The 24812-nt window shown below is 36.1% G+C and overlaps 1 protein-coding gene across 3 annotated transcripts in view; it reads right to left on the bottom strand.

Annotated features, from left to right (window-relative positions):
- Positions 1–24812, bottom strand: part of LOC118184299 (uncharacterized) — a 414080-nt gene that overhangs the window by 93633 nt on the left and 295635 nt on the right. For all 3 annotated transcript variants that reach the window (XM_085811552.1, XM_085811553.1, XM_085811554.1), the window contains exon 3: positions 8135–8382. In XM_085811552.1, the coding sequence (XP_085667678.1) occupies positions 8135–8382 (248 nt within the window). The remainder of the gene's footprint in view (positions 1–8134; positions 8383–24812) is intronic.

Here is a 24812-nt window from a genome sequence, read left to right as displayed (position 1 = left end):
AACGAACTACACGCTGCAGAATTCTTTATAAGAAACACTTATCACGATAAAAATGAAAAAATGTTGTCAAAATAGACGAATTTTGGGTGCACTTAAATGACTGAAATAAAAACAAATCCATTTATTATCATCAAAAATGAAAAAAATGTTTAAAACATGGTTAAAAAGTCTAAAGAAAGGCTTCCAAAGATATTTATGATTATTGCTGGCTTTTCATATAACGACAAATTAAAAATAAAGAGAGAGTGGAGAAAAATATTAAGATCAACTCCTCATATTGTCAGGAACATATTTTATACTTTATTTTCAAATATAAAATACTTTCTCTTTAGTTACAGTAGCAACAAAAAGTAGAACTGCATCAAGACGAAGCAAGCAGCCACACATCAAAATCCACTGTTAATTTCCTGGGAAAAAAATGGAACAAGAAACGTATATCAATTCCATACCCCTTACTCATATCCCTACTACGAGATCCTAGTGTAACCCATAGATGTTTCAGCTTTGGGACTTTTAAAAAGCGGATCGTCCAAACGTCGACTACAAACTTTCTTAGACTTTGGAAAGCTGTTCAACAGGAATTGGATAAAATACCTCTTCCATTACTATAAAAGGCTTTGTTGTCTGGGAAATTATCATGTGGAAATATAGTAAAGAATAAAGGTTATAGAACATTTAAAACACGTTAAAACATTAAAAACCGTTTAGATAAATTATTTCTGTAAGTGCAATTAACATAGTCTAAAATATATGCGAACAGTCCCTGTACTGAAGTTTCATTGAGGTCCTATCGGCCTCAAAGAACAGTTTTTCCCGTTCCTGATGACTGTTTTGCTAGGATTTCGGAATAAGCAAGCACAAAATATTTTACTGAGGAGAAGCAAGAAGTTCCTTACAGAAAACTGGGTTGCAATGTGATGTTTCAAAAATAATGAACTCGCCTTTATCTTTTCATTCTTTAGTGCTAGCTCTAAAATAAACTTCAGTGGCAAAAATCGTGCAAAAGGCGATTATGCCAGATGGCTTTGTTACACAAATGTATGAGATTAAAAGCTCTTAAGGGCCGTTCCCACTGGGGTTTATCTGAGCTAACGAACACAACAAACGTAGTCGACCCATCTCCAAAACCAGTTTCTCCTCATAGAGCAGCAAGTTGAAAAATCTGAACTGCAGGCACAGCGGAGCTAGTCGACACAGGGAACTGACTCCGTTAGCTCAGATAAACCCTAAAGGGAACGGCGCTTTACATTGTATATAAACCTTCTCCAAAAAATAGATGAAATATTTAAAAATCATTTGGAATGTAAGTTCATAGTTAAATATTCGTATTTATGATAACAACGAAATCATAGTGTTCCTTGAGAGATATTTTATTCTGTTTGCTCAAAGAATTTCTGGAAAGTTCTAGATCCATATAGAGCTTAATAATTTATTAGTAGCTAATCATTATTAAATGCATTCGAAGCTGAAAAAACAAGGTTAAAATAAACTTCAAATTTATAATGGTAGTTCTGTTTAAATATCAGAAGTTTGAATGAACATAAAATTAGCAAGGTAACAGATCTGAATGAAGTTTATAAAATTTGAATAAAAGACACTGCAAAAACTGAGAAATATTAAATTCAGAAGTTAGAACTTTGATTGACTTAATAGTCACGTAAATGGCTTCTATTGTAATAAAACATTTCCGGAACGAAACACCCATAAATATCACTTTTTTATATTTTATATTTTCATCAATTCTCAAATTGAAAGAAAAAGATACTTCCCATAATTTAAAAGGCTTTTAATTTGGAGCTATAGATTTAGCACCCACAAAATAAAACTATTACTAAAGTGTTCTCGAAACATTCTGTACAAGCATAAATCTAACCACGGGGATAGAATAGTGAATTAAGTTACTCAAGAATTCAGCGAGTTATCACCCACCGATTAATTCAACATCCTTGCTTTACACAACCTTCCGAGTGAGAAGATGTTCCAGGAGATTTATCTAGCTTTCATTTTACCCATGGGATATGTACTGCCTATTGGTGAACTGGAAGCTAGATAGAATCTAAAACAAATCAATAGGATTGTACGCTCGGTTAAAATAAAATGCACTTCTCCGTAAACATCTCAAGGAAACTATGCATACTATCTATACTTACTGTGACATGATATAGGACGGAGCAATAAATTTATTTTATGATGTTTCATTGCTTAAGTAAATCCTTAATGTGAATTTTAATTTGCTTTGGCTTTGTTGAATGCTAGCTACATCTTCATCGGTTAATTTTCCGCTTTAACTAAGTAAATATTACAAAATCTCATTAAAAGTATTACATTTTCGTTATTTCCTTTATGGCTGTTTATGATTTTTTAGTTGCCTTAGAACAGAAGAGTCTAATTTTTCGGAGCTTCTGGGTCGCAAGTGCCTATACAGACTTGCCAAAAGACGCATGGTGCGATAAAGACATGCAATAAACCATCCTATAATAATTACAATATGCCTATATTATCATTTGAGGGGATAAAGTTATACTTTCGAAAATATTTCTTTCTTAATTGCGACCACAAGCCATTTTTAGGCTTTCGCCGCAACTAAGGCCAGAAATGGTGGTCATTTTATTATGAAGATACGTAATAGGCGACCACCGTTACCTCCTATGAAGGGACAGACAATTTACATACATGCCTTTACCGGAATTTGAACCCGGGTTCTTCGGTATCGCAGCCGACTGGCCTAACCACTGTAAATGATTGCAAAATGAATTTAAAATGGATTCAGAAGGCGTATGCATGTGTGCATCTCGCATAACTCAAAAATGTTTAGCCGTAGAACGTTTAAATTTTGTATATGAAAACACCCACCATCTCCTCTTGTTCGGTGAGCTCGGTGTCTCTATTCTTATATATTGGTAAACTGTGCATTCTTTGCTTCAAAAGTGATTGAATTAGGTGGTTCTTATGTTTCGGTTCAGGTTTTTATGCCTTTAATTAATTTGCATGCAATAGTTGCAGAACTATTAACAATTTAAAAATGTACGTGGTGCTAAGCCTAACATGGCGTTAATTTATTACATTTGAAACTCTTAGTTGTATAGTGAATTAAGTCAGCTGATGCGCCAACTTCAGTGTCGCTGTGCGCAATTGGACCGAGTTAAGTTTTATGCACCGAAAATTTTGCCTTTCTGCCTGTTGGTCGAATTGCTTGTTTTCCGCAGAAAGTCATTTTAATTGCAAAAACTTTTTAAGTATTCGGTGATTTTTTTTATTTTATAATTTTCAATGAAGATGTTTTGAATTTTATGTATTTTTACTTGCCGCGGAGTGAGAACTGTATTTATGGAATGAAAAATATATCTTCAATGAAATTCGCTGAAATAAGTTTAAATGAAGTGCAGCAAAAAATATGCATAATTTAATGTGCTGTATAAGTCATGTGGTGCCCTCCTCAGATTTTTTTTAATAATGACCATAACATTTTCCGAAATATAAATATAGGGAACGGAGCAAGCTATAAAAACTTAGATACTGTACTTATTTTTGAAACTGACTTCCAAAATTTAAAAAAAAAAAAAAAAAAAAAAAAAAAAAAAAAAAAAAAGTCACGGCATGAATATTTGCACCATTCTAACCATCTTTGTAATCGGAAATACATGTTTACGAGCAACAGTTGCAAAAAAAGGCAGGGTAAAATCCTTTTGTAGACATGATGCATGTTTTCTCCTTTCTTTGTTATAATTTTAGATACATCATTATTTGCATTTCAACAAGCTATGTACTTGGAGTCTGTTGAATTCCTTACGAAGAATAACATATTGCCAAATGTAATTATAATCAACTTTCATCGAATATTAATCTCTAGCCTAGAGTTTGTTAAAAACTTTTGGATTAAGAATATACAAAATTCTATTTTTCATAAGTAAGAAACATTGTCTAATTTAGAATTTTTATTTTACGTACCTATTCTATGTTCTGAGCTATATTTCTCTTATGTCTGATCGATTGTTTCATTGCTAGCACATAGGCGGAATCTGGAGCGTATTTGTCAGGCCATCTATCTTCAGGTTTGTTTCGCTGGATGAAATTCTTTTATTCTAAGCATATCAGAAACATTTTTTTAGTTTAATGTAAGATTTATTGCTTCAGAATAGAAATATTTCGGTTAAAGCTATTTTATTACCTTTGAAACCGAGCATAACGTTTCATGCAGAGATTGTAGAAGGCAAGTAGGATTTATTTTATACGGTTACCTTCTTTCAGTTAAAAATATTTGTTTCTCATTTAGGCATAGCATTTCATACAAACGGAAGAAAAACTGGAAACTTTTTGTATGAACGGTTAGCATAATTGTCATGTTCCATATATTTTAACATCAACTTTGTGGTTTTTCGGCTTCTGGATGAAGTCTGTGTTTTGGAAAAGGAAAACAAATTGTGTGTTTCAAAAAACGTGTTTCAGATCAATTTTAAAATCCTTATGGTTGAAAATTTTAGGCAATCTTATTTAATTATTACCTACATCGTGAGCTGAGGGGAATTCAAAACTAAATCATAGTATACTTGTAAATAAAAATTTGATTGACTTCACCACGTAACAATCCCCAGTTTTAATGGAACATCAGTTTTATATTAGAGAACTTCCTGTTCTCAGAGGAACATACCCCGAGTGTCTGCCGAAATGGTCGAAAAGTAATCAAGGAAAAACCTAGTTAACAAACACACCCTTGAGCCGTTTCTATGGGACGAAAACGAGAAAGGTAAAACAGTCTGTCTGAAAAACGTCGTACGAGTAAGTCGCATCCGAAAGCTGTATCTTTCTTTTCTGTAACTGTGTTAATGTTTTTACATTTTATTTAACCCAGAAAGCTTTGTTTAAGTTTTATAATAAATATTAAAAACTACTGGCTTGATTATTTTCCATCTCGGAAGCTCGCTTACCGTACAGCCTCAAGAGTAAAGCTGTGTTGGTTTGTGAAATAACATTCTTATCATTAAAGAAAGCTAAGGGGTTTTAACTGTAAGGTTTATTTTAATTTACTTAGTCAGTTATTTTATATTGGCAAATCTGTACTATCATTTCTCCCTTTTCTTTTTTCTGCCAGAATACAAATTAGCCCGCATTTATTCAAGTGAGGGTTTGAAATCGCATAGGCATGAAGTATTCTGCCTGCTGAAGGCCAGGTTACTAGTTTGCTAATCTAAAATAAGGGTTTCTGCTTTCGGCGGTATTTTATTCTTACCGATTGTGCTTTCACGCCAGTGTAAGCCTAAGAGCCAACTTCCGGGGTTCATTTACTCTGCGTAGCCTTTGGCTAGTAGTTATTTAGATTTATTTTTACAATGAACTTTTTTACTTTGAGCTCTCGCCATACATGTTGACTGATTTGTAAGCACCAGATGTGCCTTCTGTTCAACTAACTAACTTTTAAATAAAATGGTCTTTTACACCATTCTTAAGTTTCTGTTTTCATGTCTGGACATAGCGATAAGCCACTTACAGTGTTGTTGGCGATTAGGCACAAGTTACAATTAGCAAAAAGGAAAATTCTTACATGATATAGGGATGAGTGATGCTTAATGTTGCCTCACATACGATATTAAATCCTGCTGGCTAAAGAAGTAATAGTTTTCTCTTAAACATAAGGATTTATGTGATAGAAAGGAGAGTGTTATGATGATTCGCTTTTCTGTGGTAAGAATCTTGAGACATTATTTTCCATTATTAATATTAAGAAAAAATAACTAGACTAATAACTAACATTTTCTAAAACCAATACTTCTATTTCAAAATAGTGTTTTATAAGTTTTATTGTTTAGACTTTCATTTAGATATTAATTTTCATAAATTTTTATGAGTTTGCTTATTATTTCAATAATATATACTTACAAATTTAAGTATTTGTAAGCTGTTATAGTCATATATTACAGAAAGGAAATTTACAGCCACTTCTATATCTAAAGTGATTACTTTAAATGTTGTTTTTAATGTTGTTATTTAGGAAATAAAATTTGTTGACTATTAAGATGTATCTGAAAGATGTTGTGAACATACGTTGATAATTAAATTTTTTAAGCATAACTTCAGTATAAAAAATTTATTTATCATAATTTACAAAAATCTTCAGTGCAGTTAAGTTAGCATAATATTAATTAAACTAAACTGAAATTGTTTCAAAAGATAAATGGAAAGTTAATTAAAAAAATCGAAATACAGAATTAGAGAAGGTGATACATAACGTCTTAATTTGGAAAGTATATAAAATAAAAAACTTTAGCTATTTTAAAATTGAAAAGTTGCAAAGACTGGAATTTCAGATTTTCGTCGCTAAAATGGGTACATTTTTATCTGTATGTAAATTAACGAACTGTATTCCTTTCTAAACTGCATATGTTAGTACAGTACTATACAAAAATTTAACACGCGTCCTAAAGCACACATTCTAGACATGAAAAGGAAAAGTTGAGTTGAATTTTATAGAATTCAACCAGAATGGGGTACATAAAAGCGTTCTCTTTTCCCCCTTACTATGTGTTACTTAATATATCACCAATATATACATTATATATTTCATATACAGCAGTAATTATTATAATAAATTCAATGCGTAAAATAGACAATGTATAAGTACGTGAAGTGAGTGTGTAGTAAGTGGGTTTCGTCATTTGGGAGACATCATCTGCGTCCCAAACTCTTCTCATTATTCTTCATGACAATGCACGGTATCAAAATTCGAGCAGTATTATGTATTTTCTTCGATCGTTGGCAGTGGGAGATACTGGAATACCCGCCATACTTGGGTGACCATACGATCTCTTCGCCAAAATGAAAGAACCACAGCTAGAGATCAACAGAAGACAGAAGATAATGCGAAACCAAGGACAGTAGAGAGGAGGTTATGCGAACCAATTAATATCAAACTAGTTAAAGTTCTGGTGTATTAACCGGTATATTGCTAAAAATATCCTTTCCGGACTCTGATTGCTGTGAGCATTCTGCAAGCCTGGAAATTGTTTTGGTTTTTTTTTAAAATGAACGGGTTTATTAATTTTTTCCTGTTTATTCACTCCTTAAAAGGTGGTAGAAATGGTTTCTTTTTTATTTCAACATTTCGATATCAATCTCAGACCATTTAGAGGAAATGCATATTTGTACCCCTTCGCACGCTTCTCAGGCAAATGCTTTTTCTTTTTTGACATAGTTTTGCATCATGTATTTATTAGATTTATTGAGAAATGAAATAGATAATATCCGTTATTAAAATCATTATTATCCATTTTGCCAAAAAAAAAAAAAAAAAAAAAAAAAAATCTCGAGTTTTTCGAAACTTACCTAAGATGAAAGGCGTAAGATGGATATGTAATAAGAGCAATAGTCGACAAAGTGTTAGAATAACAGAAGGGAAATAGTTTGAGAGCCTAGCACTTGCCTTCTTATTTAGCGGAGCTCATATAAAGGTAGAGGCAAGCTATAGACCAGGGGAGGCCAAAGTGCTGCTCGCGAGCCTGATAAAGCTCTCGAAGGCAATTTGTGCGGCTCATGCATATAAAATATGTGTATGAAATATGGTAAACTAAAACTATTCAGTGTCCAAAAGGAAGTAATTAATTTAGACTATTTTTACAAAGTTATCAGGGATTTATTTCTATTTAAAATCTCCTCCACTACTTCTATAATGATGTAAACATGAACTTGTGGCTCTCGGACATTCCTGAATTCAAACGTATGGCTCTTACTGAAGTTTGGCCAACCCTGCTATAGACAATAGTATCTGATGTAATTTGAATGTCATTGCTAAACGTTATCTGCCTGTAATAGAAAAGAAACCTATTTCATTGATCTTATGATTTTAAAAACAATATTTAACCATTAGAAAGTGCAAAAGGCTGTTGGCAATATATTGACAGGTACCTGATAATACACAAGTACTCCAATTAAACACATTAAAAATTATCTCTCACAAATTACACAAGCTCAGGTAACGTTTATAATAAAAATAATGAACAATATAAACAAAATTAAAAAAAATTTAATAATAAATGAACATACCTAAATGGAACAAAAATACAAAATAGTTCTAAATCAAAAGACATAAAAATATAAGCAAAGAAAGCGAAATATTTACAACAAGTAATGAATAAAGACTCACTTGTTCCTGTTTATCTTGCTTCGGGACATCAAGAAGCAGCCAATATTGGGCGTCCAGCTGGATTACTTCCTTTACGATCCCCTTGAGGAGGGCGTACCTTCGGAAAACATTGCGCTCCACTTTCGAGGCCTCGTAGCGTTCGTGCATGCCGGTGAGAGCACCCTTCACTGTGTTATACGAGACGGTCACTTTTCCTGTTACCAGCCGGAGTCGCTCGTTTGTCTGGACGGCGCCCTCCCGCGTATTGTCTGCAAGAACAAACAAACACACCACTGTCCCACCTTCTACTTTCTAGCATGGATAGAACGCCAGTAATGGGAAATTGTGGTAAAAGTTCATAAACTATTATCATTTTAAATTATAAATGAAGAGACAAGAAGCAAAATTATAAATACTCGGGATACTCATTTTGCAACAGCATTTACAGCAAGACTCCAGTCATCGGGTCTGCAATATTTTAGATTATTTGTGTTTCTTTTAAGGCCAAATAAAATTAAGATGCTGTTAATTTAATTATGTCTTTACTGTTTAATTGGTTTGAGTAATACAGCCCTGATAATTCAGTGCAGTAAACACATTTTCTTACGAGGTTACTAAATGTGTAGACTCGATAGTTGATTTTTAATAATTCAAAGTGCACGAGAGCAACTTGCAAAGGGAAGAATACCTTCGTCAAAGACTAAACGTAAGGATAGAATACCTCGAAGACTAAACGGGATTGTATTTACGTTACACATGAAGAAAACATGCAACCAACCCTTTCGCCGGGGTTCGAACATGGGTTGAAGTGTCCAACAGTCTTGCTTAATCATAACTGGCCTTCATTAGCGGCCAAGTGGTTAGAAGATGCTGAATACTGATATTTCGTTCCGGGTTCGAACCCAGATGAAGTTGGTTGATTGCAGGTTGGCTTTCGTGATTTTTTCCATGTGTAACGTGAATACGAGCCAGTTACTCTTAGAAAGACTTCCACAAAGCCATGCCTCTTTCTATGGAGATGACCCACCAGTAGCCGAGTGGCAAAGTAGCTGAACACTGGTCGTTCAGTCCCCGGAGTTTGAATCCCGGAGAATGTGCTGGCTGCATGGTCGTTTTCGCGGTTTTCTCCATGTGTAACATGTATACAAAGCCAGTTCCTAATCGAAAGTTCTCGATGAAGGTATCCTTCTCCTTAGGCAGATAGCCCTCGTGTGCTTTGCCGTAATTAAATGAACCAAACCAAATCTCTCTATGTAGATGATTTACCGTATTCAAATAACCTAACTTAACCTAACCAGAACCCAAAAGTAAAGTATTTCTACTAAGGGCATTGTTAATCATAAGTTGCGAGTTTTGATTTGCGTAAACAGAAGATTATTTCATTCTTTGATTTCAAAATAGTGAAAGATAACTTGCTTAATTTAAAGACCTACCTAAATTAAAATTGATGTTATTATTTTAGTTTAAATTCTGTGTAAAGCACGTAGAAATGATTTCATTTCGTAACTTTATCCGAAGAATTGTATTTTGTTGCATGGAAATTAAAAAATATTTTTTTAACTGTACAAGCTCTTTGAAATAAAATATGATAAAAGAAAACTAAAACTTTCACACTCTAGTAGTGTTTTCCCCCCCCCCCCCTAGTTTCCGTAAGCAACGCGCGTTTGCTTATGGCAAAGAGCAAACTAATTATACGGATATTTCGAATATGAGCTCTATTGCCAATTGGAGTTACATAACACATTTCATAAAAAATAAAAATTTCTGAAACTCTTGGTTATCCTATAATTTTTAGGAAGAATGATAAGCAGTGAAATACTATTAAACACATGCAAGCTTGTAGTTATATTTCATAACCAATGAATTAAAAAGTGAGTAGTACTTATTATGGACAATATTGTGTTAGTTCTGAACAATTTAGAAAGATTATTTTTCATTAATACAGAAAATTATTTCGTTAATTACGTATTACCTTTAGGGATTAAAACAAATTTGTGATATATGTTATAGCTAATGCTAATTTTTTATTAGGTGATATTTATACTTAAAACGGAAAATAATATGAGTACATAATTTTTCATATGTGTACATAATAAAGAATTTCCACGAGTTATAATTTTCTGTTAATGATCTTTTGTGAAATAAGGCTAGAAGAAATGATCTGGATGACTTCACACGTGGAAGAATGATCGAAAATCTGGAGTAGGGGCGAAGTGTAACCAGTATAGCTGAAGAGTTCGGAATCAACAAAAATATCTTTTCTCACGCGTGGAAAGTATTACAAACCATAGGTACGGCTGTTAGAAAGGTTGGTGGTGGCCGTCCCAGGAAAACAACCGCAACAAATAACCTATATATAGTCTTGCAGACGAAAAGAGTCCAAACCAGTCAGCAAGTGCCACAGCTCAACAACTGTGAACGGCAACGGGCGACAATTGTCGTGGTTTATTGCGTCCAAACACCTTCACAAAGGTGGTCTATGCGCCTGCTGTTCTGAACGCTGCATCGCTTTGAAAGTTGGCCATCGGCATCACCGTTTACAGTGGTGAGAAGAGCGCAAAACCTGGGCATATCATCAATGAAGTCATACCCACCTTACGGATGAGAATCGTTTTAGTGCCACAAGCGATTCTCAACACAAATTGATTTGGAGAGAGGTCGGGACATGGTTTAATCTCAATAACATTACAGAAAGAGACCGTTACGGTGTCCTGAAGATCTCGTCTGGAGAGGCATTATGCAGAACGGGCGGACAGTGTGTGTGTGTGTGATTATGGCAAAGCCTCGAAAGCTATCTGCCTACGGGGAGGAGAGCCTTCGTGGAGGACTTTCTAAGGGAAACTGGCTCGTATACACGTTACACATGGGGAAAACCACGAAAACACCCATGCAGCCAGCCCGTTCGCGGGAGAACGGGCGGACAGAGCTCCACGTTTTCGACAGAAGTTCTGTAACCGGAGATCGCTATCGTCAGGAGGTGATCCTTCCCCCTGTGCGTCTGTTCCGAGGTGCCATTGGAGCAGACTTCATTTTTATGGATGAAAAAGCACGACCACATCGCACTCTTGCTGTTCAGAAGCTACTGAAAAGTGAAGATATCACTGGAATGGATTGGCCAGCGTGCTCCCTTGATTTAAACCCCATGGATGCTTTGGGGAGACGCTTGTGACACGATTACATCCTCCAGGAAACACCCAACAACTGAAACAGATGCTGATTGAGGAATGGGCACTCTTACCTCAAGATCTTTTGGAAAATCTGGTGCTGAGTATGGAGAGACCGTTCGAAGCAACCATTGCAGTAAGGGGAGGGCATATCCCATACTAAGGAACACCTGCTTGTTGTTCTTCCTCTTGTAAAGACAATCATGTGTAACGTTACTATGAGTTCAATAAAGCCTGTTTTTGTTTGATTCCATACTGTATGCATTGTATTCATTTTTAGAGCAATTATGCTTTCGTCATCGTTTAAATACAAAATGATGTCTCTTAATTCTGAATTTCATGTCTCTCAAATGATTTCTCGTGGAGTTATGCCAAAAAGAACACATGTTGCTTAAGTTTTGCACACCAATGTATATTTTATGCTAGTTTAACGAACTTTTTATTAAAAACTGTGCGATATAAAAGTTTTGCGTTGCAACTCTGCGAAGCGTAAGATATATATGTTTCAAATTTAATCAAAAAACTCGGCGATGTAAAAAAGTTGTGTTGTCACTCGGGAATAAGCAATTATATTAATTTTTCTTGAAGTTAATAAACAAACTCGGCTACTTAAGGGAAATGTGTTTCCATCAATGGAGTCGTACCCTCCTTACGACTCCATTGATGGCAACACCCAAATTAAAAATATTTTAAAGTTTGTTATCGTTCAGCAAAGCGTAAAATATTTCATTTTTTACGCATTAACTTGCGTTCTATTGCATCACATGCATTTTCTCTTGGCGTTTTGAAAGCGAATTAGTAATAGACGTCGCAAAGCATTAACTTTTCTTTGAAATTAATTATGCCACCAAAATGATGATCGATCGTTCAATTTACCCTCAAGCACAAAAGGAAAAGGCACATCACGAGCTTCAGAAATAAATTAGTAACGGGAAACAAGACTAAAAACGTTTTAGTACGCACTGCTCAAACCCTGTCGTATGAAACAAACAAGTAACAGAAAGCAAGAGTGGCAAAAATTCAAGTACGCACTGCTTCAAGCTCATTCTTCTGAAACAGGCAAGCCATGGAAAGCAAGACTGGAAAACGTTCGAGTTCGCACTGCTCGATCCAGACGAACACTGCACGTTGATTTAAATCTTGATGCATTCCATTGCGATACTAATTATGATTACAGTTTTCATCCAAGTATGGTCGTTGGAAAGATGGATTAATAACGCATGCATTACAGACCATTCATATTTAAGATTGAAGCTCTTGGGAGGGAAAGTGAAACCAGGTGGAAAAGTGAACGCCAGCACCAGATGAAAAAGCAACAGCAACAACAAAAATATTGTACATCCAAAAGCACTTTAATAAACAGAATTAAAACACAAATACGTTCTTTTTTTTTAAATAGCATTGCAACACATGCCAGGTAACCAGGCATGTATCCAAATGGTTCCGCCCCCCCAAAGTCCTGCTATGCTGCCTCAACGTGGCGGGGGGGTGTCACTGGGCGGAACGGGCGAAGTACGTCGGGAGCATAGCTCCTGGTAGGGCCACCCTAGGCGTGAAGGCTGTTCGAACATGCCCAGCTAAAGCATAGCAGGTGAAGAACCCTCAGGGGATTGCCGTTTTGGTGATCGGGTATCACACTCCCGGGGTCCCAGTGACCTTTCCTCCTCTCTTTCCTCTCCTCTTGTCTAGCTCTCTCTCCTATTTTTCTCCCTTGTGGTTTCCTCTACTGGAGGTTGGGGCTCACTGTGAGATGCAGCTACTACTCTTGGTTTCTGTCTCACCATGGTGAGAATACCGCCTATGCGTTTGCCGTGCATGGTGACCCGTAGGGTGGGAAAGGAGGATCCTGGCAGTTGAGGGGCGAGGTACTGTCCCCAACACACTGCTTTGGCCTCTGCTTCTACTTAAAACGGGAGGCACTTAGCTGTCCCCGCTAGTGTCAATCGGCTGGCCACTAGTCCTATTGGTCAGTGGCTAGGGGATAAGCTCTCGGAAGTATCCGCTTTTGGGAAAGCCGACTGTGGGGGCTTCAGTTTGCGTATAGGCCCGGCTAGCCCTAACACAGGGATCTGTGTTCCCTTGTTGGGCTCCATGGTGGGTGGGGCGGTCGGGCCCGAAACCTTCTCTCTTTTCAATATGAATACTTTAACTTCTTCTCCTAACCATATGGATACGAAAAATTCTGGAGCTGCTAAAAGAATTTGTACTTCGACCTTAATTAGCACAAACAAATATCCAAAGTTCTTAGTTATCACTGGTGAGCTAGAAAATCTATCACCACACCTTCATCCATAAGCATATTGCGGCCTCAGTAGGCGAGCCAAAACACATAAAAAAGCTCCGTTCAGGATCTCTGCTCATCGAGACTACATCTGATACACAATCTTCCTCTCTCCAAAAAAATGACCAAAATGGGGGAACATTCTATTACTGTATCCCCACATAAGTCTTTGAACACGTCAAGAGGTGTCATTTCGGAAATAGACTTGATATCAGTCTCTGAGGATGAACTTTCAAAAGAACTCGCCGAGCAAAATGTATGTGGCGTCCGCCGAATAAAAGTCCGTAGAGACGGGCAACTCGTCAACACAAAACATCTTATTCTGTCTTTCTCCTCTCCAGAGCTACCGAAAGCCATTAAGTCAGGTTACCTAAATTGCCCCATCAGACCTTACGTGCCGAACCCACTGCGCTGCTTCAAGTGTCAACGGTTTGGTCATGCGAAGGCCGCATGCCGGGGAAACCTGGCATGTGCTCGCTGTTCTGCAGGAGGTCACGAAAGTCAGGATTGTGTAGCTGATCCAAAATGTGCAAACTGTCATGGCAATCATCCAGCATACTCACAAAACTGCCCTAAGTGGAAAGAAGAGAAAGAAATACAGCATATTAAGACTACAAGAAAAATCTCCTATCCTGAAGCTAAGAAACTTTTTAGCACGGGTCAGTCAAAAGCAAATGTCTCCTATGCACAAGCCACTAAATCATATCGGTCAATAAGTACACAAACATCGCATAGCACACAGAAGAAGATACCTGAACCAAAAACAAATGACAAAGAAAAAGTCTTTCTTCTACCTCCTCCCAAACAGACAATAGAAAGTCGAGAAATAAAAACACAAGAAACAGAGAGTTCAAAAAAGAAAATCAAAAGCTCAGAAAAGAGAAGCTCAAGCCGAAGCTCTATTGAAGGGACCTTTTCAGACTTTATCGAATCTAAGATGGAAACAGATGGAGGCGGAGATCTCTCGAAAAATGTTCTACCTCACAAAACAAAGAAACAGCATCGAAGCAATAAACATTCCTAATGGCTACTCTCATTTCGTGGAACTGCCGGGGCTTCTATCAGGGTATTGATGGTATTAAGCAACTTATTAATAAATATCGACCTATTTGTATAGCGATACAAGAGACATTCCTCAAACGTGGTAATTTTGCAAAGCTACGTAGGTACTCGATGACAAGAAAGGATAAGACATTCAGTGAACGCGCAAGTGGTGGTGTTTGTCTACTTACCTCAATTAATTGCCCTTCGAGTGCTCTCCCTTTGGATACTCCTCTCCAAGCAGTTGCAGTACAGTTGAGCATTCGAACACTGACTACTGTCTGCAGTATTTACATCCCGCCTAATGAGAACATTAACTTAAGAGATTTAGAGGATCTAATTGCCCAATTACCAGCTCCGTTTATTCTAGTCGGTGATTTCAATGGACACAATCCCTTGTGGGGTAGTAAAGACACCAACCCACGAGGAAAGCAAATTGAACAGCTACTCCACGACCACTGTCTCTGTATCCTTAACAACACAGAAAGCACTTATTTTCATCAGCCAACAAGGACCTTCCATTCCATTGACCTTGCTATTGTTTCTCCACAGCTTTTGCCTTTTTGTTTTTTTAATGTCGAGAATTATCTATATAATAGCGATCATTTTCCTATTATCATAAGCATTACAGGAAATAGGAGTGAGTTTATACCTAGAACACCACGCTTTTTGTTGGACAAAGCCGACTGGGACTCTTTCTTACATTATGCTCTTTTTACTGAAGAAATAATAAAGAATGTGCACATTGATCAGGCTGTGAAGATCATTACAGATAAAATTATTCAAGCAGCTGATATATGTATACCAAAAACGTTGGGTAAACAGCCAAAATACCCAAAGCCCTGGTGGAATCCTGAATGCCAGGACGCCATCAGAAAACAAAGAAAAGCTTGGAGCATTTTTCGGCGATATCCTTCAGAATCAAATCTCGTAATATTCAAAAGGGATAAAGCAAAAGCTCGGCAGGTGCGAAGGAAAAGTCAGAAGAATTCTTGGATCTCGTATGTGTCTTCGATTAGCTCTTCAACTTCGGGTAAGAAGGTGTGGGAGAGAGTCCGGAAAGCGTCCGGTATCTACAAAGAGCACACACTTTCCATTTTAAAGACAAGTGGCGAAACAGTTACTAGTAGGGAAGAAATTGCCAACGCTATTGGACAGAGTTTCTCAGCCGTCTCACACAGTAGTAACTACCCTCTTGAATTTCTTTCCGCAAAAAAATGCATTGAAAAACAACTAATTAATTTCAACTCTCCCAATACTGAACCATATAATCAGGATTTTACTGTGCTTGAACTGAAAAGAGCTCTGCTGCAGACAAAAAATTCATGTCCTGGTCCAGATGATATTGCATATCCTATGCTGAAACATCTTCCTTCCAAGTCATTGGCAACCATCCTCTTTCTCTTTAATAGAGTATGGAAGGAACAAGTCTTTCCAAATGACTGGAAAATAGCTTTTGTCATCCCCATTGTTAAACCAGGAAAAGACCCTACTAATCCGTCGAATTACCGTCCCATCGCCCTTACTAGCTGCCTCTGCAAACTCTTTGAAAAGATGATCAACACTCGTCTGGTTTATTATTTAGAGACAAATAACTGTATCTCCCCTTATCAGAACGGTTTTAGAAAAGGAAGAGCAACTATCAATAATATCCTACTCTTAGAAACAGGTATCCGTAGAGCGTTCGTTAGAAGAAATCATTATGTTTCCATTTTCTTTGATATAGAGAAAGCCTATGATACCACCTGGAGATACGGTATCCTTCGTGAACTATATAACAATGGTTTACGAGGAAACATGCCCATATTCATTAAACATTTCCTACAGGATCGGAAGTTTCATGTGAAGATAGGCGATACACTTTCTGACATGTTCCATCAAGAAGAGGGCGTTCCGCAAGGAAGTGTATTAAGTGTTACATTATTTAGTATAAAAATTAATTCTGTTTTAAAACAACTGCCTCTAGCAGTCCAGGGTATGCTCTATGTCGATGACCTGCAAGTCAGTTGTCAGGGAGAAGACCTGAAAGACATCGAATGTAAATTGCAGACATCTCTCAATAGAATTGTTAAATGGTCACAGGAAAATGGTTTTAGATTCTCTATTCAAAAGACTGTGTGTGTACATTTCTGTCGAAAGAAAATTCTTCATCCTGACCCCGAACTTTATCTGCAAGATGTGCTGATTCCTGTAGAAAAGGAAATAAAATTCCTAGGAATGATATTTGACCATAAGCTTACGTTCCTCCCCCATATTACATATCTAAAAAAGAAATGTTTAAAAACTATGAATATTCTGAAAGTACTGTCAAATACTTCTTGGGGTGCTGATCGAAGCTCAATGCTTCTTATATATAGAGCTCTCATTCGTTCGAAACTAGATTATGGATCAATCATTTATGGGTCCGCAAGGCCTTCAGTATTAGCCAAACTTGATCCGATACATCACCATGCACTTCGGATATGCACTGGTGCCTTTAGAACTTCTCCAGTGGAAAGCTTATATGTGGAAAGTAACGAGTCCTCCCTGCGGTTAAGACGTGAAAATCTTTGTCTAAAGCATTATTTTAAAGTCTTATCACCAGTGCTCTGGTGGAGGAGTATAATTTATCTAATATAGATATACAGATGGAGGATTTTTTTGGAATTCCTCCCTGGGAGGATAGGAGAATCCATTCTCTGGATACTTTTCGACACTGGAATAAATCACAAACTAATGAAATCATCTACAAGCAGATTTTTTTTCAACATAGAAACAAATATAGGAAATATATCCCTCTATATACAGACGGATCAAAATCCCAGGATCATGTTGGCGCTGCTTTCGTCACAGAAAAAACAATAGTAGGGGTTCGATTACATACAGTTTGCTCTGTGCTTACTTCTGAGCCATCTGGCTTTGACTTACCTTTCAAAACAAAAGTACACAAAATTTATTATCTACACAGATTCCATGAGTGCCTTAATGTCATTGAAAAATCACGCTCAATGTACTCATCCAGTTGCAATCAGAATCCTAAAGTTGAATCATTCTTTAAAAATTCGGGGATACCAGATTCTATATTCGTAGATCCCTGGACACGTTGCTATTAAGGGGAATGAATTGGCAGATATTGCAGCTAAAACTGCAACCACAATGTACAATCTTCAGATTCCACTAGCAGACATCAAAGGGTTTGTCAAAAGCAAAATCCTCAGCAAATGGCAGAAGCAATGGGATGACAGAGTATGTAACAAGCTGAGAAATGTAAAACCCACCATTGGATACTGGCCATGTATGGTTAATAGAAAGGAAGATGTCCTCTTGACTCAACTGAGAATTGGCCATTGTCGCCTGACCCATGAGTATCTTCTGAAGGGAGAAGAGAATCCCAGCTGCCCAAACTGCAACGCAGATCTGACAGTTCATCATATCTTGGTGGAATGCCAGAGTTTTAATTATTTTCGCCAAAAACATTTTAATAGTTCAGAACTGGACTTGAAAAATTTAATTGGAAAAGCACATCATCGTAATTTGTTTCTGTTTTTAAAAGATATTGGCTTTTATAATAGATTTTAACGTCTCTTACCTAAGCTGGAAGTTTTTACAAATGACTAATTGCATTGTTACCAATTGTCTGGCGCAGATAACCTAGACAGGTTTTGTGCCAAATTACAATAATCCAATCCAAATGATTCCGACTCTGATACCATTCGAAATTAAATGTTTGCAGTTTCGGTGCGACTCGTATTTTCAGTCATCATCAGCAAAGCACAGGGACAATCGCTACAAGTTTTTGGACTACATTTGGAAAATCCACACTTTTCACATGGGCGGCTGTATGTGGCCTGCTCACGCGTTGGAAAACCTTCCGATTATGTAAATTCTTATGTATTTTTTTTTGTTGTATATAATTATTGCATGTTATTTTACTGTGCATAATGTATTCTTAGTTATTATATTATTTTACTGTGTTTATTGAATTTGTATTGAGCTTATTTAAATTAATGTATAATATTTAATATTGTTAAACTTTACGGCAAAGCTCCTTTAAGTTTGGCAGAATTGTGTTACAGTTAAAAGGGCGCGGGTGTATTTCCGTTTCTCACGATTCGGCTTCCTTGGAGGTTAGAGGTCTCTGTCCAGCTGCATTTTCCCCTTTTTTCGCGGGGGTTGAAAACACGTGTTTTTCTCGTTCAGAGGCGATTAGTTCTAAGGGGCAGCGATTTTTGACTGAGTTATAGGTTGGAAACATTCTTCTGTTGCGTGGGAAAGAAAGGGTCTGTATTCTTGTAGAAAGTTCTGAATTTCTGAGAATTTCATTGGCGATTTATTACCTTTCTTTTAATTGGCGAAAGGGAGTCCAAGTTTCCTTAAGATTGGCTAAATTTTTAATTTTAGTGTTGTTTGAACCAATAGTAATTTTGAGGCGTTTCTTGGTGTGGGTAAACCGAGGTTTCTTAAGCCGTTGCACGGAAGGCAGGACGGAATCTTTTTGGACTTGAAAAAAAAAAAAAAAAAAAAAAAAAAAGCGATTTTTAGAGAAGACTTTTAAGAGGTTTTTTGGAGCCTTAGGGGTTGGCTTCTTTGACGGCGCCCCTAAGGGGCCGGCCGCGGTCAGTGAGGTGCTGAGATGGTGCGGAGGAAAAACGCGGCGGTTCTTCGTTGGTCGACCGCGGTATACAGTTAAGTTTTTATCTCCGAGTTTTCCTGGGTGCTTGCACCAGGCTAGAGATCATTCTGATTGAGATTTCGGAGCGAAAAGGAAAGGAGAAGCAGAAAGTTTTGTGGGGCTCCCCCCTTGCGGGGCGAGCGACTTGTACAAGCAGGCTGCGGTGATGTTCTAGCGGAGTTTGATTTGAGTGAATTTTGAGCAGCCGCGATGTGAAAGAGAAAGAAAGATCGTGGGGCGCTTTGCTCTGCTGCGGGCTTCCTGTGCAAGAGGGACTGGGTACCGTTTTCTTTTCTGCGGGATATTTAAAAGTTTTGTGCGAGATGCAAGGAACATTTTCCTGCGTGATGTATGGAGAACTGTGTGCGAGCTACAAAGAGCTTTTTACTGAGAGCTGCTTGAGATACATAGAGAAAAATCTACCAAGAAAATTTAGCACAGATTTGCTCTCTTCACCTGAATCGCCGGTTAATCTCCAAGAGCCTTTTTCCGAAACATTCAGCATAAATGTTGCCTCGACGCTTCGATGATGCACGTGATTGTGCTAAAAAATTGGTGTATATTCAGCTACCTGTTATTGAATTGAAAAAATATCCTTCTGAATTGGACTATGGGTTCCCACCTAATGGACAGATAAAAGATCCTTCTAAATTGGACTATTGGTTCCCACCTAATGGACAGTTAAAGCGATGCCTGGCTGTTTGAAGAATTATTAGACTGTAATTTCCAAGAAAAATTGGCTTGGCTTATTTCCGTGTGGATTGGACACTAAGGATCCTGCTAATCAGGAAAAACTGTTTTCCATCTGTGAGTGAAATTTTAAGTATATTTTCTCTGTCTCTCTCTCTTAGTTTTCCCGAATGCAGAACAGTTAATAATGATTTATCTACCCGTATATTGTTATTGCTTATATAAATTAAATATTACAGTTAAAAAATTGAGAACTTATTTATAATTTCAAGTGAAAGCCAGTTTTGGGAGGATTAAAATTTGTTTCATCTACTGAATTTTGTGAGCTAGAAAAACGTTACTTTCTAATTAAAGAACCTGTTATTTGGAGGATTAAATTTTGTTACACCTAATTAACTTGAAAAAAAAAAACAATGTTAATCTTAATTAATGAAAGCTGTAATTTGGTGTAGTATTATGTGTTATTTTGACTTGGAAAATATGTGGTAGGATACTGATCAGTTATCCATTATTTAATTATATAAAATAGTCAAGAGTTTAATAAATGTGTGTTTAAAATATATTGCATTTGTGTATTTATGTAGCGTATAATTTACTGTGATCTGTCATGTCCCTCCATTTGTTTGAGCCGGGAGGCTTTTAAGAAACATGGAGTTTAATTGAATTTGGAGCTATTGATATTTCCTTTTACATAGGTTACTCACAACGCAAACCAAAAAGTTAAATTGTACTATACCACTATACGATTGATTGATAGATATGATATACGATTTATTTGATAGCTCCTATATCTAGGCTATTACATAATCATAATTTCAACAAAATAAATGCATGTGAAACTCAAAACTGAATAGTTTTTTTTTTTTTTTTTTTTTTTTCAAAAGGGACTTTAGTCCCGAATGGGATATTAGTCTCGAAACGGCATTCTGTGTTGAGTTACTATAAACTGCTCATCACTTTTCAAATTAGTACCACCAAACATTATTGCTCTGTATTATATTTAAAGCAATGAAATTATGAAGAGGCTATATGAATGTATGCATGTTTCTCGCATTATGAAAAATCAACGGTACCTGGAGCCATCAAATTATAAATAACGTAGACCTCCACCCAAACATAGGGACCTAGAAGCATGAATTCCGAATTTCGAATTTGTTTTAGAATTCATTTCATATTCTGTAAAACTTTACTGAATTTTTGATTAACAAACTCAACGATTTCAAAGCGAGCAGTGGCAACACTGTACGGAAAAAATCATTTTTATCTCCAGCGCGAGAGACTGTACATCGAAAATTCTAAAGATATGCTGTTTTTATATATTTCCTGATTTTGCTATTGAATCGAATTTTACGTGGCGGATGCGCCAAGAACGTGATATTTAATTAAAGAAGTAAATACACGAAACAATAGTAACAAAAGAACAAAAAACGTTTTGTAAAGCCATCTTAGTAGTAAAACTGAACACTGATACGATGAACTAAGAAAAGACAAAAAAAAAAAAAAAAAAAAAAAAAAAAAAAAAAAAAAATTGTATGCCGACACTTAAGGCTGCATCGGAAATTCTAAATTTACACTTATCTTCTGCATTACAAATTTTGCATTTGCTGCTTTTCTGCTTTTAAAATTTTTGTAATTTTGCTGCTGAATTGTATATGGTGTAAGAGCGAAGGAAATGATGCTTAATAAGAAAGCTAGAAACGACAAAACAAATGGGTTAGTAGGAATGAGTGTAAGAGCTGACTGGTAGACTGCGAGCTCAGCGAGAGGTAAAAATCGTAACAAACCCTTTTAGGCGACAGTTAAAATCGGAAAAATATCAGAATTTTTTTTATTAGAACGAGATAATTCAGGAAACTCCATACTATATTTCGCCATTCTTGTTCTTCCGACGGTATATTGTACTTATTTCTCATTGTTAGAATCCCTAAGAATTTCATGATCTGATTTAACCAAGTCAAACTTTTCAGCTGATTACGTGAATCCACTTTCTAGTAATCTAAGGATAATTATAAACGTTTGCAAAATAGTTTCCAAGATATTATGGAATTTATTTTAATTAGCATTACATTGTAAATAATGAATGACGTTTGTAATTCAATTTTGATGTTTTGAGTACTTTTATTTAAAATTTATATTTTGTGCAACATGCTTTGAAAGAAAAATATCCTACAGTTTCACACTGCTAACTGTACGTGCATTGTGAAAGTTTAATTTTAGTTAATTGACCATTCTGAAGCTAGCAACGTAAACAAATGCACTTCAGATTCGAATAAAATATACCGAAAAGAAGTTTCTATAAATTGTTTCAAATGTCAAAACATGTCACACATGCGAGTGATAAAACTACCTTATTTTTTGTCCATGTTCAATTAGCAGAGCGCATTTAATTAAACTCACTATAATAGCCTAATAAATTTACAAACCCATAAATATTGAAAAATAATTGTTCTCAGAATTCAACTTCTTCAGAAAGTTATTCAACTGGAATGCGAGAAAGAAAGAGACATGAAGAATCTCTTTTAACACTCATATAGAATTTACTTTCATATAAAATTCCAACACTCATGTAGTATTTCTCTCTGTATAACTCTTTTAATCTAAGTATTGTCTTAAGAAGTCAAAAGATTTATGTAGTTGGAATTTTGATATTTTCGCTTTATTCTCTTTATGAATTGAAGGCTGAAAATACGAAGAAATAAAAGTCTAAAATTGCTACATTTGTCTTAGAAAGAAGAAACCGAAAAGTAAACTAAACATAACTGTTAACCATTGCATGAATAATAATAGTAAACAGAGATAGGTAAAATGTTAGATGTAGTAGTCTCCTACACTGAATTCCTTTTACACATGCATGAAAAGAAATGCTTAAGATTTTCTCTTTCCGCTTTTCCGCAGTACATGTATGTCCTTTATGAAAGCAAAGCCAGAAAGTATAGAATTCAACTTCCTCCCGTTGAAATTCTCGCGATAACAGCGCAGTTTTTTAAACATACCATTTATAGTTTTTGTCGTCTGTGAGCTACAGATATTTATTTCCGCCAGAAAGTGCTGAGGTATTCAAAGTGTGCAAGAGAAGTCCGCGCCTTTCGTAGTAGAAATATGAGCCTTTCTTTCCGCAAACGAGCCATCTTTCTCGCAGCGGTGCTACCATGGAGGAGGGAGAAAGTTTGGAAGCAATAACCTTCTCCTCCTCTTCCTCTCAGTATTCATTCTGCCGCGCTGGGTGAGAAAAGAATGTCTTTGCATCACATACCCGTTTTTCAAATGATCCTCTTGTGCCCACACCTTGCTTGCAACAGGAGCCTTTGTTTCGCATAATTTTCCAAGCAGACGTTTTCAATTTCTTTTTTACCCAGAATAAAAACTGGATTTTGGCTAATATTTAAATATGCTCAATTTCTCACTTCCTAGGGATTCAAACTATTTTCAGGTTTTCTCACTGAACCTCCTTACCAGTATTTATTATTTGAAGAATGTATATATTTAAATAGTTTTGTTTACCAGTTATATCGTACGTAGTAATATTAAATAACTAAAGTGTCGAAATGGAATGTAAATTTCATTACATTTAAATGCCTTTCGCGCTCTGTACTGTTTATAGAGATGAACTAGAGTACTTAACAGAAGTTGCAGATCAATGTAAGACAATTGGTATAAAACAGAGTATACGCTAGCTTTAACTTCTCAGTCCATTCTATAACAGGATTAGAACTGCATAGAGACACTACTTGTTTATTTTCTGCTGAACACCCACAAATTCTTGTGCCATATGTGACCCAAGGAGGTTAGAATATATGGAGCAAGCGTGACGTCAGGAAAATGAAGCCAAGGAGATGTCAGCAACGTGACGTTAAGACTTATCACGTTCACCATACAGCGTACGAGTAAAACTACGAAACAAAACATATTGCTAAATAAAATTACACCGAATTTGAAAGAAAATATAAATATCCGCTGGCTAATATAAGTGTTTTTAGGTATTATTTGTATAAAATATCTTTGAGAGTTCCACTGATCTTCCACCACTTTTTGCCACGTAATGGTTTTGGGTTATAGTTACTATTTACACATTCGCATGTACCTAAATTTTATTAAATTTGAAAGAATGATTTGCAATCCTTTTGATTTTTCTATGTACTAAGTATCTTACGTGCATCTTATCTTTTATATTAAGTATTAAAATTGTAACGAGAGACATATGAACATTCAATGATGAATAGCTAACGTATAGACAACGGCGATCATAATGTAAAATAAACCAACCAGAAGTCTGCTTATGGCAGCGGCCATGATGGGTCGTGACATCATACCGTGACGTTTCACGGCTTCATTTCATTATACGGCACATACGGAGAAGGTTACACTATCTATTCTAACCTCATATAAGTGACCTAATGTTATTCCAAAGAAGAATGTAACCTTCCTGAAGCCTTTCGGATATTTTTTCCCGAATTATTTCGTTCAAATCAACTCACAATATCTTAGCATAATAATCTGCATTTGAGTTTGTTTCTATAATAGCGCTGATGTACTAGCCCAAAGGTACGTGTATATGTAAAACATTAACTTTTTTATAGCACTAGGACACCAAAATATTTTAAGAGATGATTAACCATTGCATTTACATAGCGCTAGACTGCTGCTTTTATTTGAAATCTTCAATACTTGATCCAAATTTCCTTAAAAGTAATTGTTTTATTTAAAAGCTCAAGATTTTTTCTCAATCGAGAGAGAAACCACTGTCAGTACTAAACCAGATGGAGCTTACACTCTTCATTTAATGAACATGACATCCCTCTTGCACAGACTTGGGAGAATTTTAAGTGCATCTTAATATCGAGACATTTTGCTAGATTTAACGTAAGTTTAGCT

Source organism: Stegodyphus dumicola, chromosome 2 (genome assembly GCF_044657685.1).
Source record: "Stegodyphus dumicola isolate Sdum_Otavi_A_Nest chromosome 2, ASM4465768v1".
Classification (NCBI taxonomy): Eukaryota; Metazoa; Arthropoda; class Arachnida; order Araneae; family Eresidae; genus Stegodyphus; species Stegodyphus dumicola.
The sequence above is the reverse complement of the archived record's forward strand: the minus strand, read 5'-3'. Positions and strand labels throughout refer to the sequence as shown.